The 14,185-nt window shown below is 52.2% G+C and overlaps 1 protein-coding gene across 2 annotated transcripts; it reads right to left on the bottom strand.

Annotated features, from left to right (window-relative positions):
* Nucleotides 1-3,378: 3,378 nt before the first annotated feature.
* Nucleotides 3,379-12,133, bottom strand: C1QTNF6 (C1q and TNF related 6). 2 transcript variants are annotated; one of them, XM_037390223.1, is made up of 3 exons: nt 12,005-12,133; nt 7,923-8,160; nt 3,379-6,457 (listed from the first exon to the last, which is right to left on the bottom strand). In XM_037390223.1, exons 2-3 carry the CDS (start codon nt 8,152-8,154, stop codon nt 5,910-5,912), a joined length of 780 nt encoding a protein of 259 aa, XP_037246120.1. In that variant the 5' UTR covers nt 8,155-8,160; nt 12,005-12,133; the 3' UTR covers nt 3,379-5,909. The 2 variants fall into 2 exon arrangements, with proteins under 2 accessions (XP_037246120.1, XP_037246121.1); XM_037390224.1 differs by lacking the exon at nt 12,005-12,133 and adding an exon at nt 8,995-9,090.
* Nucleotides 12,134-14,185: the final 2,052 nt, after the last annotated feature.

Genomic DNA, 14,185 nt, shown 5'->3' with positions numbered 1-14,185 from the left:
AGGTGCACTGCAGTTTGCACTGTCTGGGCTCCCTGGCAGTCGAGGCACCTCAGCAGCTGTAAGGTTGATGCAGGTCAGTGTCACTTCTCAAAGGCGTGGATACAATAGGTTAAAGTGAATCAAGAAACAACACAGCCCCCCACCTCTTACTCACCCTGACCTGGAATCCCAGCCTTCCCAGGTGGACGGGGAACCCCCTACTCCTTAGCTTCTCTGACCCAAGGGCTCTCCATCCTGCTCCCTCCCATTTTAGCTGTTGCAAGCAGGGTGGGAAAGGTGTGAGATTTTGCAATAATTCTCTGGCCATTTGTGAGTTAAGTAAGTGACACAAACTCAAGAGATGGGCCAGTCTGTGGGTTGAGAAACTCTCAGAAGCCTTTGATTTAAACCTTCTGCCATGGCACTCGTCATGGTATAACTGCAGGGAAAGAGATCACAGAGGGCTGGTGGGAGAAGGGGGAGGCATGTAATGAGGTGAGGTTGCTATGCTTGTACCAAAAAGGCCTGGAGCTTCAGCCCCACTCTACCCACCTCCTGATAGCATCTTCAGAGCGAGCCAGGTTTGCAAAGGGCCGTTTGCAAACAGTTTCCGTTGGCAGGAAGGTGAGATATGTCCATACTGGGCTGGTAAATGCATGTATACACGTGTGTGGGTGTCATAGCAAAGTGCACACCGAGCTGACTTCTGAAGCCCAGCATGGCTCTGCAAATGCCCATGTTTCCACTGTGGTCAGAGGAGGGCCATACCATGTGAGGCAGTGGAATGATCACCCTTGGCAAAGCAGCTGTGCCCCACCATCCATGCAGCCATGGGCAGGGTCCACATCCAGCCCTTTGGGCCCAACAGCAGGTCCCAGCCAGCAAGGTGAGAAAAAGGAGATGTGCAGCAGGTTCAACCCATCGCTGGCATCTGGCTGCAACGCACTGGATGGAGCAAGGCAGCAGCTCTGCTTGCAGCACTGGGCTGTACTGGCTGGGGCGTTGCAATACCTCCTCTCCCTCCCTGGACTCTGGGAAGTAAAACAAGGCTGAGGTGTGGCTGATGTGTGAGCGAAGCAGGTTGTCTGGGTGTTTGGGAGGGGAGGAGGGACAGCAAGCTGGAGCAGAGGGGAAACCTGCTGTGCTACACTGTGGCAGCCCCCTGAACGGTGCACAGATCCCTCATGTGGGGCAGAGGGTGCACCATGGCTGGCAGCTGGGGCGAGGCTTGAGGGGTTGCCAGAGACCTTTCCCATGACTGCCCCACCTGTGACATGGGATCAGAGGAACTTCAGAGACAGGTCCTGCTATGCTATGCCCCTGCTGTACCTGGTGCTTTGGGTGCAGGCATGTCCACCTGTGCCCATCTAGTGCCCCCAGTGGGGTCAAAGGTCTCCTTTTATATTTCTTTTCTTGCCCTGCTTTTCTTTTCCCCTTTCCCACAGCAATCACAGGGCAAGGAGCTATTGCAGGGCCTTGAGCTTCTCCTGAGCTGGGCCTGACACATGCTTTTTTCCCCAGAGACAGCACCATATCCTGCCCTTTACCTCCTCTCTCCCACTCTCCCCACCTTTCATGCCTGCAAAACCACAAACCTGCAGGAAGCCAGTTTAAAGAGCTGTCCCCTTGGCAGATACCTCGAACAAGCCTGAGACATGGCCACAAAGCCTTTTGTAGCAGAGTTTAGACCTGTCTTTCAGGGGAAAAGAGAAGCGTGGCTCCAGAGTAGTGCTGTAGCTGCCCACTCCAGGGCACGCTTCTTGTTTGCCCAGGAAAGAGGTACTGGCTGTCACCAACCCCAGGCTCACATGCCACGGTGCAGCCCCATTGCATGGAAAAGGACCCAGCCCTGGGGTGAATGAAGTGAATGGAAGTCTCATGGCCTTCAGGGCATGGCTGCACCCACTGGCAGGGCAGCTGGGCTGGGCTGACCCAGCCTGGCACGCATTCCTTCAACAGCATTGCAGGGTCTGTCTTGCCTGAGCTGAGTCTCACCTACAGCAGCTCCCCAGTCAGGCATCCATGGTGTGATGGGTGGCACCAGCTACAGATCCTGCCTGTCACTGTGCATCTTGGCCCCAAGGGATTTGGCTGAAGAGACTCTTCAGGTGACACTTTCCTCTCCAAGTGGGCAGGCTGAAGAATTGAATCATAGAAAAAAATCCTAGAAGGTCTGGCTACACATTTCCACTCCTCCCTCACTCCTCACCTTCTGTAAGTGTGACTAAGTCACCTCCAGTTTACCAGGATCTCACCTCAAGGGGCCAGGTTGCACAAGTACAGCCCCTGCATTTCCTGAGGACAAGTTTCTATCTGCTTCCTCAGAAGTAAATAAAAAATGTGAAGCAAGCCTGTAAGGATGTGTATGATAATGTTTTCCACCCCTTGCCAAACATAGCATCTGGTACATGTCAAACCACAGGAGAAGCTATGTGAAGATGATTTAAACTCAAAACAGATGATCCTATATGGGCATCTCCTCTTGTTTTGTTGTCCATTCCTCCACTTCAGCAGAAGTCCCCTCAGTCCAAACCCCAAAGATGTTAAATAACCCCCCACTTACCTCTTTGACTTGCACTGAGACCTCTAAAAAGCATCTCCCTGTCCGTAGGCCTCTATCCCTCCTAGATCTTCCACTCAAGCCTCTGAGTCTCCACTCCCCCCTTGTGTCTCCCCCTTTTCCCCAATTTTATGGGCAATCGCCTCTTGTCTTTCCACCTCTGACATGAACCTCAAGCCTTTCTCATCACACACAGGTCTTCCAAAAACGTGTGTGCAGCTTAACTCTGGAACTGCCACTCTCCCGACTGTTAGCAAGCACAAGTGTCTAGTCAACAATTTAATGTACCTCTTATATCTGTACCTCTGGCTTTCACCTCTTGGCAGAGAAAAGAGAAACACCACAGGGAAAACAGAAAACACACATGCTTACTAAGTACTTGATAGAAGGATCTGCTAAAAATTTCACCAGATAAAGGGTCTGATCCCCCTTAAAAGAACTCCAGCATTAGCCCAGCCTTCCTTAATATAATTAAGTACTTGAAGCTTAAGCCTACAAGCCATTGTATTGTCCTGGGTTTTTTTGATAATTTCCAAAGAATCCTTCCTTGAATTTGCTTAATGCTTTCCCAGAAGAGGAGAGGACTGTCACAATTATAAGTGTTCAAGTAATAAATATCTTTAGGGTAATGAATGGCTCTCCACAAAGGAAACAGACAGAAGATTGCCAAGGATTGCCCAGGGAAGTTTCTAGAGCCGAGTTAGACTTCGTACCTGACTTTAGGTCAGTGTCTTTTCCATCACACTATTTGGCGACAATCAGAGCTAGAAGGAATAGGTTGGGAGGGAAAAGCGGATCTAAGTGCAAAACAACCAAGGAAAAAAAGTTTAATACCACTGGAAAAAAAATAATATACATATATATATACAAAACTTGGAGTTTGTTTGGTTTTGTAACATAAAGCACCATTAATTCCACAGTACATTACAACTCGGCCTACTACACCTTCCAGAAAGCACCCAATACTCCTGAAATCTTAATTAGCACCAAGGGATTGCCATCTTGTTTAGCACCAAGAAGCCTGTTAAACACACCCTTTGGTCCCCCTGCCCTCCCCTCTCATACAGATCAGGCACTGTTTGACTGCTCATGGATAGGCGCATGAGACATATCACTGGCATTCAAACATCAAATAGAAAAGGAGGAAGAAGAAAGCTTGTTTCTGGAGGTATTAAGTGTTAGAGAGGCTTGATTTTCTTTAGGGAGACACAGGGGCACTATACACTGTAAATAGACAATATCTGGGTTTGCAGTCTATTGAGGAAGAGAGAAAAGGATTCAGTCCTGAGCATCATCTCCAACATGCTGCTTCCTCTCTACTGTCTGAAATCCTGTCTCTGAGCAATTCCACACACTTGACCTGCTTAGGGAGGGGAAGAAACTCACAGTCTCCTTTAGTTCCCATGATCCCATCATTACATGCTTCCCTGGGAAAAACCCAGCTTTGCCTCAGTGAAACCTTGTTTTTATACCCATTGCCTCAGTGACAGTGGTGGGGAGGATCCAGGACAGAAAGTGCCTGAAACTCATTCCAGTCTGTACATCTTCCTTAGCAAAGCAGGGAGGGTAAGCAAACAGGACAAGAGAGAAAATGTCCTGCGATTTTCTGAGGTTCATTTTTAATATTTATCCTGGGTCCCTGTGCCCTTGCCATCCTGGGCTGAGTGTACCAGACCTAGTCCTGTATAAGGATGCATATCTCCTATGGCAGAGCTCTGGCAGTCCCAGGTGCTATAGGCAGAGACCACGGCTAATCATGAGAGCACAGAAGCTATGTAACTCGGAAGACTTCATTACCAGTGATGGGCAGAGGAGAAATAGTTTCTCCTCCTGCTTGTCCTGTCCTGAAACTCAAAAAAGAGACAACTCTTGGCACCGCTGTTTACAGGAGCATCACAACATGTGGAAGTAGGTTTCCCAAAGTGCTGAGTCAGCCTCACCTGCCCCCCACCAGGACCACAGCAATCCCGGAGGGACTTGAGTGAGAGCAGTGTGAGACCAGTACAAATGGTACTAGAAAACCCTGCTGCTGACATTCCTTTCCCACTGCAACATCTCCAACATGACAAGAAGAGCAAGGATTTGTTTTAGCCACATGCTTTTCTCAGTTGTTCTGATGAGATTGCCAGAAAAGGGCACGGAGCATGGGGCAGGGAAGCTTTTAACCCTGGGGTGAGCTGTTGTAGTCTCACCTCTCTCTCTTTTCCATCCCAGAGGCAAAGAGGAGCCAGCCTGCCCAGGTTTGGAACTGATGTAACTGCAATAGCTCTCACAGCCTCCAGCTATCTCAGGTCCTGAAACAGCGGTGCCTCAATACCAGTGTGGGAGAACCACCTTCAGGAGGACAATGTAATGGCACACAGTAAGCAGGGCCTGACTCTCCCCTCACATCAGCAAGTGTTAAAAATACTGCTGATACCAATGGAAGGCCATGGGTGCACCTCTGCCAAAGAAGGGAGCAGATTCAGGTTCTCTGTCTGGACTAGCTTCCCACAGCTGGGGAACCGAGACCAAGTAGCACCCCAGGGAATTTTGGGGAGGCAGGCTTGGTAGGGTGGTCTCTCTCTCTCTTGTTCTATGATCCTTACTGGGAATCGAGTGGTGGGCTCTACTGATTCAACAGCAGATAGCTCTGAAGAGTCTGGCCCTTCACCTGTTTGAAGGGCTAGAGCTAGCACAGCGGGGAACAGCCCCACCAGGCCTAGATTTTACAGCCAGCCTGGACTCTGTGACCCAGAAGAGCATCTAAGGAAAGCCAGTGACATACTTCAGAAGACCAACAGTCCCCTTTTTGGAAAACCAGTATTGTTTCTCACTGGTCTTACATCTGATACAGGAGGCCATCAGACCCCAGTCAGCTCTCCAGACTACAGGTGTGAGAGGTGACATTAAGACCACGTTTCAGGCTGCAAAACTAGTGTGTCTAGTTGTGATGGAGACGAGCCAGGGTGCACCTGGGCAGCGGGGACTTTTTAGCCCTTTATACAGGAGTCCTTTGTGTATGAAGCTGCAAGAGGGACACATCCCCAGGAGCAGCATTTTAGCTTTCCTCCTGCTCCAGGACCCTAAATGCCAGACACAGCTCACTGGCAGATTTAGAAGATGCTGATAACCTAAGTTGGGATCATGAGGTGAGGGGGCGAGAGATGGTAGTGTCTTGCTGTAAGTGGACAGCTACAGGCCTGGCTACAAGAGAGCGTGAGGTGGAAGCCAGTGTGGCAAGTTTCACACTCAGTGCCTGAGACTTCACAGGCCCATTTCCAAGTGATTTGCAGTGGCTGCGGGCAGGAGAGAGATTGAGAGAGAGAGAGAGAAAGAGAGAGAGGAAGAAGGAAAAGGCCGAAGAGGCCCCAAGGAGGAGGAGAGACAGTTAGTCAAGGCTGGGCTTGACCAGGTACCCATTGAAGGTGATGTACACATCAACATCATCACTGTAAATGGCATTTTCCCGCTCCCGCTTGTAGAGCCTCACCCAGATCTCATCATTTTCCTGAAGCTCCAGCATAAGGCTCTGGCTCTGCATGATGCTGCGGTCGCTGGGTTGGGCATACAAGATGACTGCCTCTTCTTCGTTGTGCATTATGTGCATGTAGGTCTCCTTGAAGTTCCAGGTGTGGACGTTGAGGCTGAAATAGTAAAGTCCCCCTACATAGCAGTAGAATTTGCCATTGAACATATCAAAGTGGCTGTAGAGGTTGACAAAGACGGTGTCAAAGATCAAGACCTGGAAGCCTTCGCTGCTGTGCAGTGCTTTCTTGCGACCAACAGAGAATGCAGCATACTGATGCTTGCAGGGGTCTCCCGCTGTGCCCATCTGTCCTTTACTGCCTTTCTGGCCCTGGGCACCCCGCTCACCTCGTGGTCCTTCTTTACCCCATTTCCCTGGCATCCCAGGCTCTCCTCGGTCTCCTTTCTCTCCTACAAGAGGAAGCAGAGAACACACTCCTGTGTGATACCAGATGGAGAGGTGGAAGTGGCAGTGAGAATGCCTGATGAGGAGGCAGAGGATTGCTCAAGAATGGGGCAATGCCAGAAGAAGGAACACTCCTGAGGGTCAAAATATCATTGTGCTTCATGGGAAAGGAGCTAGCAGAGCTCTGGGTGCAACTGGGGTTTCTTCTTTTAAAAAACCTTATCACCACATGATATGACCTTGCTGGAGGCACTAGGGCCTGTCCTTAGGAGACTTCAGCCTGAAAGGGAGCCCAGCAGTGCAAAGTACCAGTGGGGCTCTTGACCTCTTCTTCTTCCTCCACACTTTACCTCCACCACAGCCCCTGCCTTCCTACACACCTCTCCTATGACCCAATTATCCATGTAGGGTGCACACTGTTCTTAGTGTAGGCTGGAGAAGGGAAGAAGAGGTAAAGCCTGTGGGTGAATATGACTGGAGAGGTACAATAGGGTGGGTAAGAGGGAAAAGGTTCAAGCTGGACTTGGTGGATGGTGCGGTGCAAGTTAAAGGGCTGGTACTTTGGACAATACCGGCATCCCCTGTGCATCCTGTATATTAGTATAAGTAATACTGCAGTTCTACCCTGGAGTTTGTGCATTGCCTGTCACACACTTGGGCAGGCATCAATACAGACAGTGAGCTGCACCAGAACGTACACTATGTACAGAGAGAAGAGATAGGAGTCAGCGCAGCCTCCAGCACAAGTGAGTGCCCCAGATTTGTGTCTTGTTCTTTTCTGCCCCTCCATCCCCTGCACAGTATTGTAGGTCCCCCTGCAACATCCCACTTTAGCCCAGGCCTCTATCTAACCCAGACACACTTCTGAGCTTTGATGGCTTGCAGCTATTTCCAGGATGGGCAGGGAAGGGGGAGCATCTGCCCAGCTAGCCTACAGGAACCACAGAACAACAATAAGCGAGTGGAGCAGGATCCAGCTGGGAACAGGCTTTTGCCCGCAGCAAAAGCTAAAAGGGGAGCCCTGAAGGGAGGAGCTGATCTAAAATAGGGAGCCTTTTCCCATTAGCCAAGCCAGCCACAGCAGGGTGGAATGAGCTGGGATTTACTGCCAGTTAGCCTGGAGGTGCTTGCAGATAGCTGCCGCCTCCCTTTGCCCTCCCCCCACTCCAAAATGCACGTGACCCACGGAGCTGGAGAATGTTTCCCCACAGCCTTCCTGGGTGCCAATGCTTACCCTCCAAACATCCTTATTTTGCAGCTGGATAGACTGCTCCTTCCCTCAGGCACTACAAGACTCAGCACAAAAAATCTAAACCCTGGGCACAGTGTGTGTGGGCACATACCATTCAGTATGGCATCTGACAGTCTGTTAGCATAACCAGCATGCCAGCAATCCAGCTGTCACCTCCCTCGAAATGCCACCAGTCCCTGAGCAGGCCTTGGCATCCCGGGGCCCAGACGGACACTTACCCTTCAGTATGGTGATGTTGATATAGGGACGGACCTCCGGCATTGGGTAAGGCAAGTGGTGGTGGCTGGGAGGGAGCGGTAAGGCATCTGTGGAAGAGTCTGGTGGGTCACAACAGCGCTTGCAAGCACCAGGGGCTTGTTCTGTGAGGTTGGGTTCATCGGTGGGTGCCCCAAGCACAAAAAGAGGGAGGAGAAGGAAGGCCAGGGATGCGCGCAGGTACATTGTGTCCATGGTGACCTGGGAAGATACAAGGAAGCACCAGAGTGAGGTATAAGAACGGGGGGACACGTGGGATGGAGAAGAGATAACCACAAAGCATCTTCCTGTGGCTGGAGCCAGGGGTGGGAGGAAATGGCGCTGTCCTGCAGAGTGAGTTTACATGCTTGAAGTCCCTGAAGGTTCAAGGCTGCAATCTGAGTAGCAACCGCACGGCCCAAGAGGATGCCCACGCCCTTCTGCGCAGACCACTGGAGACTAGGTCCTAACCCTGGAAGAAGACTTGACCCTCACTAGGCAAACCACTGGAGCCACTAGAAGATTCAGTCCCCAGGCTGGAATAGAGGAAGGAGACGTGGCAAACCACACAGCCCCTTTAGCAAAAGCATGCTCCTGTGGGCTACTGAACCTGGGAAGAGGGCTGTGAAAAACTTCTTCAGCCCACCAGTCACTAGATACCAACTTTTTAGGGGAGTCTAACCCAACCACCCCTCTGTCCCAGGCAGTCTGACCCACATCCTTTCTCCCCTGGGCTGGGAACCAGACTTCAGCCCCCTCCTTCCCCCCACCAAACCCCATCCCTCTCAGTGCCTCGGCCCCCTCCCACCAGTGCTCAGCTGTGCTCTCGGCCAGACCCCAGCACCTTCCCGAGGGGATGGCCGGCTCCTCCGAGGGCAGCCAGGCCGGGGGGAGCTGCTTCGCCGCGCAGGGTGAAGGAAGCAAAGCTCGGGGCAGGCAGCCTGCAGAGAAGTATGCTTACGGCAGACAGACACGCAAGCAAGCTGAGAAAGCCCCTCTCCCAGCCTCTGCCCCCCCTTCCCTCTGCCTGCCCCCCAGCGCAGCGTGGCAGCTCACCCCCGAGGCCGAGAGCTCCGCTCCGCGCTCCCCTCCGCGGGCTGCGCTCCCCCGGCAGAGCCGCCCCCCGGCCCATGGCTTTAAGCGAGCGGGCTCTTGGCACCGGCGCTGCTCTGCGCTGGCTGGGCGCGCAAGCTGGGCTTGGACCTGCTCCCTCCCCTCTCCCTCCCTTTCCCTCCCTGGCTTTGGGCGCTCTCCATTGCAAACCGGCTTGGGTTTCGGAGCCTTTTAACTCTTTCCTAGGTAGCGCCTTTTCCTCATATATGGTTTGGGGTTTTTTCACCACCATTTTGCTTCCGTGCAGCCTAGCCCTGGTCAGCAAAAGGCAGGCAGCACAGTTTGCACCCTGTGCAAGGGGTGGGTGGGCAGCAGGGCAGTGTCCCACCCTTGAGCATCTCAGGATGGGCAAGATGTGTGTCAGTGCAAGAGACAGGCTTTCCTTCAGGTGGGCCGGTGCAGGACTCTGCCCCCACTCCTCTGCATTAGTCCCTTGTCCTGGCCCTTCACTTGGCTGGCGATGCTCTCCCCAGCTGTGCGTGTCCCACTCACAGTCCCCAAACTTCATCTTTCATTCCCTCCTGCATTGTTTCTTCTGCACGCCACTGCGGCCTCTTGCCACAGGCGTGATGTTTCTAGACGGCTCATCTGCCAACTGGAAGAAACATCAGGTTTTTTCCTCTCTGATCACCCCCTCTCCCTGGGCACAGTCCCAAGCCTTGCACTCTGGCGTGTCATCTACCGGTCATGTCCCTGGGTTATGTCCTGGGCTGACCAGTTCGCACGGGAGGGGTGTGCCTGGCCTGAAGCACAGCCCTGCTGTGGGGAGCTGCCTGCCAGCAAAGCTGAGGATCTGGAGCAAACCTTGGCCATGATCTTTGCACCCAGCCTGGCGTCGAGCTGGTATGCTTGTGCTGTCAGGATGACTGCTATGTGGCTGCGCCAGGACCTGGGAATGAAGGGCATTTGGGGGGGGGGAAGAGTGCCACGGGGGTGGGGTGGGCAGGAGACTTTTCTTATACTGCAGAATCTCTTGGGAAGAGGATTTTGGGGATCCTATCCTGCAGAAAACCTGGATTCAGGAACTTACACCCTGTGGGGGATGCACATATCTGTGGGAGGTAGAAGGAAGAAGGATGGGCAGTAGCTCTCTTTTGCGGGGGCCAGAAGGGCCAAGTCAGCACTGTGCCTTCTGCAATTTCCAAGAGCAGCTGGAGAAGGCTCCAAGGTTTCTGAGGAGGAAAGGGTTTTGTGTGTGTCTACGTGTGCTTGGACTTTTTTTTTTTTTTTTTCTTTCTGTTTTCCTTCTCCCATTTGCTTGGTTTGGGAATGGGAGGCCCCGCTTCCCAGAGAGTGGCTGGCGTTTGGCAGGACCCCAGCACCACTGCAGAAGCAAGCGGAAAACTCTGGGAAAATATGTGCTGCAAGCTGGGGGAAGGGAGGAAGGGGGGCTGGGAGGCCTGGAGATATTCTCAGGCTGCCTGTCAGCCTTGAGCTCAATGAACATGGAGTGAACATGCCTCCCAGCCAGGGCAGGAGGAGGACCAAGAAATTTGTGGCTGTACTCCTGAGTTCTTAGCCAGGCTCCAGCACCAATGTGTAATGAGACACACTGCAAGTCTCCCACATCTGCCTGTGCCTTGCTTTCCCATTTTGGAAAATAAAAGGGGGAAAGTTTAGGGCAACGCTTCTTCCTAATGGAGCCTTGCCAGCTGACAGAAGTAGGTTTCTGTGATCAGTTGTGTTGTCTACTTCTGCCTGCTGCTGGTGGGGATTTCGGCAGCTGACGGTAATATAGAAAGCCAATACATTTTCTGGGGTGCATGAAAACTCAGAGACTGACACTGAAGGAAAAGTTCCTCTCTGTCACATCAAAGCTATTGTGGCGTCTCACTCCCTCAGGTTTTCCTGCCTGGCATATTTCCAAAAATGCCATTACCCCCTTCTGCAGCTCTCAGCCTTGTCTGCTCTCCTCTACCTTTCCAAGAGGAACAGCTAGCAAGGGAAGCCATTGTCCTCATTTCTGTCCCACATTTCCATCTGCACTCCTCAGTTGCTCACAACCAAGCAAACATTCTTCATGGAGGACCTCATCAGCTGGGGCCTTTGCCTTTGTCTCATCTGACTGCAAGAACAGCTCACAGTGGGCAGCGAGCAGGACTTTGTATTTAACATCTCATCTGAGCTGAATAGGGACTTGCAGGCAGCCGGCAAAGACTTGCATTGGTGGCATGTCCAAATGGACAGCAGTTTATGCTAAGTAAAGACACTTTTGCTAGGGTAGTATCACCCTGCTCCATGAAAGGAACTTGCTGTAACCAGCAAAATTTTGCCAGGGCAGCTACATTTGCAGAAACTTTTGGTTTGTATGGCTGAGTGCTCCAAGATACATGTTCTGAGAATGCTATCCAATAACCCTGTGCCAGCCACACTTTTAAGTGTAACCCAAGCCTGAAGGCACCTTGTGTGCTCAAGAATCTTCCCTCTCCCTCATCACATACTCTGCCTTGGAGGCAGCCCAGGGAAGCTCTGGCCAGATTGGACTGCAACAATCCCTGCCCAAAAGCAGCTGCTTCCTCCTCCTGCATTTCCTCCCTTCTCCTGCAACCCCCCAACACGGGAAAAGTAGGGGGCTAAAGCCTGACTCTCCCCGATGACCGCCTCCATCTTATTAACCCTCTCTACCACAGGTACAGAAGGAAGAAAATAACTTTGATGTTTTCTTCCCTTTCTAGCCCTTGTGTACAGCTCAGCTCTCCTGCTCTGCTGTACATACAAACATACATCCACCCACAAAGACCCACACACTCACCCTGCACAGCTCCTCCCTCACCAAAACCTCCGGAGCAAAGGTATCATCCCCACCAAGAGGCAGAGAAGCAGCTCCTTCTCTTCCCCTTCCTGGCTGCTTCTTCTCCACCACAGCCACTTCCCCTTTCCCTTTTTCCCCAGCCCTCTTCCCCCACTCTCCAAGAGCATCGCAAGCTGGGAGAGAAAGCAGAGGACCTCTTACCTCCGCTCCCCTCTGGAGAGTCCTGCGTTGGGTTATCCGTATCCTCAGCTGCTCCTGGTTAGCAGCGCGGAGAGGGAGGGCTGGTGGGGCCCAGCTGACTCCAGCCAGATGCTCGCCAAGTGCTCTTATGTAATTACTGTCTTTTCCATCCTGCCTCCGAGGCCTTTGCGAGTGCCTCCCCTCTTGCTCTGGCCCATGTCAGGCTTGGCTTTCCCTCCCTCCCTCCTTCCACCCACTCTGCACAATATCCCAATTTGCTCAGCTCAACAGCTGATTCCTTCTGGAAGCAAAATTCAGGCTTTTGGCTACTGCCATTGCTACCCTTGGAAAGAGAGCTCACATGTTGCAAGAGCTGGGAAGCAATGAGCAGCACTGCTCTGTGCTCACCTCCTGCCCATCACTGCCCAACTGATGCCGGGTACCTTTGCCTTGCCCTTCCATAGTGCCTGCAAACAGGGAGGGGGACACCTGAGACACAGAGAGGTGGCAGTGTGTTTTTGTGCTTCGTTACTTCGGGGTTCCCTTGGGTTACCTTGTAATAGCAGCTGGCCTTTTGCCGTATCAGGATTGCTGATCATCTCTGGCCAGGCTCCAGAAGAGGCTGGGAAGACTGGATGACTTTTAAAGGTCCCTTCCAACCCAAACTATTCTACGAATTTATGATTCTATGATAACACAAATATTTTCCAGTTTGTGAACTCCATGACTGTGCACAAGGCTTGTATAACAGCCAGCCCTTGTTACCCAAGAGCACCAGCGCAGTGTGAAATTACTGGCTTAGAATATTTAGTATGTCTCTGAGGGTGGGCAGGCCGGCTGGACGTCAGATGCATGGCTACATTTCTCTTGTAACTTCTGCCGATGGGCCTGGACCAACCAAGAATGACACGCTCCTTGGCTTTACACAGGCTGCTGCTGAATTTGAGGGCACTTCTGCCAGCAGAAATTTCTGCTGTGGGCTGCCCGGCAGCCTGGACTATCTCACATGGAGATCAAGGCCTGGCAAAGCCGCTACATTTTTTTGCTGTGCATTGCTGAAACGCCACGTGGCTGAGGAGCAGCTGGAAGAGCTGTTCACCTGTACTCATCGCTACAGCAAAGCTGTTGCTAGACCTGGCAGTCTCTGGCACTAAGCATGACAGTGTGAGCTTGTCTCCCACTTCCCACTGCCTCCGAGACACCGCACCTCTGCCAGACACAGCTGAACGGTGTATTAGAGACCGGCTGACAAGTTGTGTCAGTTGCAGATGCCTTGCAGCTAAGGGCGCATCACCCAGGCTGCCCCTCTCCCCACAGACAGCTTTTCCAGCTTGAGTGTCCTATCTCTTACCCCGCCTTGTGACCCTGCCCACGAGACCAGAGACAAGAAACTGTGCCAGTATCCACCCCAAACTCTGGCATGTGGCTACAAGCACTAACCCTTCTGCAATCAGCAAGACTTTGCTGCCTTGTAAGCATCTAGACCCAACAGCCTGGCTGGGTGGGAGCTACCAGGTGACATTTGCAGCCTGTTTGAACCAGTCCTTAAAAATAACCTTCAGCCAAGCATGCTGCCTTCTGCCTCTACGCATCTGAATGCCTCCTCCTCCCATCCACTCCTGTGTAGACCCAGGAGTTTTTACCCCTGTGCTGTCCTTCCCTACACATGCTCCTAGCCCTGCCCCGAGCAGTTATCAATAGCAGATCACTACTGGGGGCACCTCAGCTCTCACAAGGAGTGTGGAGAAAGGTTTCTCACCAAGGAAACAAATACTTTGTGGCAAGAGGGGGGAAAGCCAAGTGTTTAAGAGCTCACAGAAGCTCTTGGATCTGTGAGGGGTACTTCCCACTAAGGGAACCACCCTGACACAGGCTGGGGGTCTGAAACAGAGAGAGGTTCCACCACCACTTGGTAGCACTGTCCTGAGACTGGTCCTTACAACCAGTGAACAGGCAAGAGTCCTGCCCCATTCTCTAGCCGTTTGATCCAGCATGAGCATTTTCTTCATCACTCCATCTTCAAGGCACACAGCACAGGCGTAGTTTGATACCTGTGCAACAAACCTTGATGCTTTCAGAGCGACAGATCTCTGCTGCAACTGTATGATGCCTTGTGGTTGCCACAATGCATCGGACGGTGTGACAGAGGGCTCTGCATGGATTGCCAGGCCCACAACCTGCATGGCGAGTACGCGGGATTTC

Source organism: Falco rusticolus, chromosome 5 (genome assembly GCF_015220075.1).
Source record: "Falco rusticolus isolate bFalRus1 chromosome 5, bFalRus1.pri, whole genome shotgun sequence".
NCBI lineage: Eukaryota > Metazoa > Chordata > Aves > Falconiformes > Falconidae > Falco > Falco rusticolus.
The sequence above is the reverse complement of the archived record's forward strand: the minus strand, read 5'-3'. Positions and strand labels throughout refer to the sequence as shown.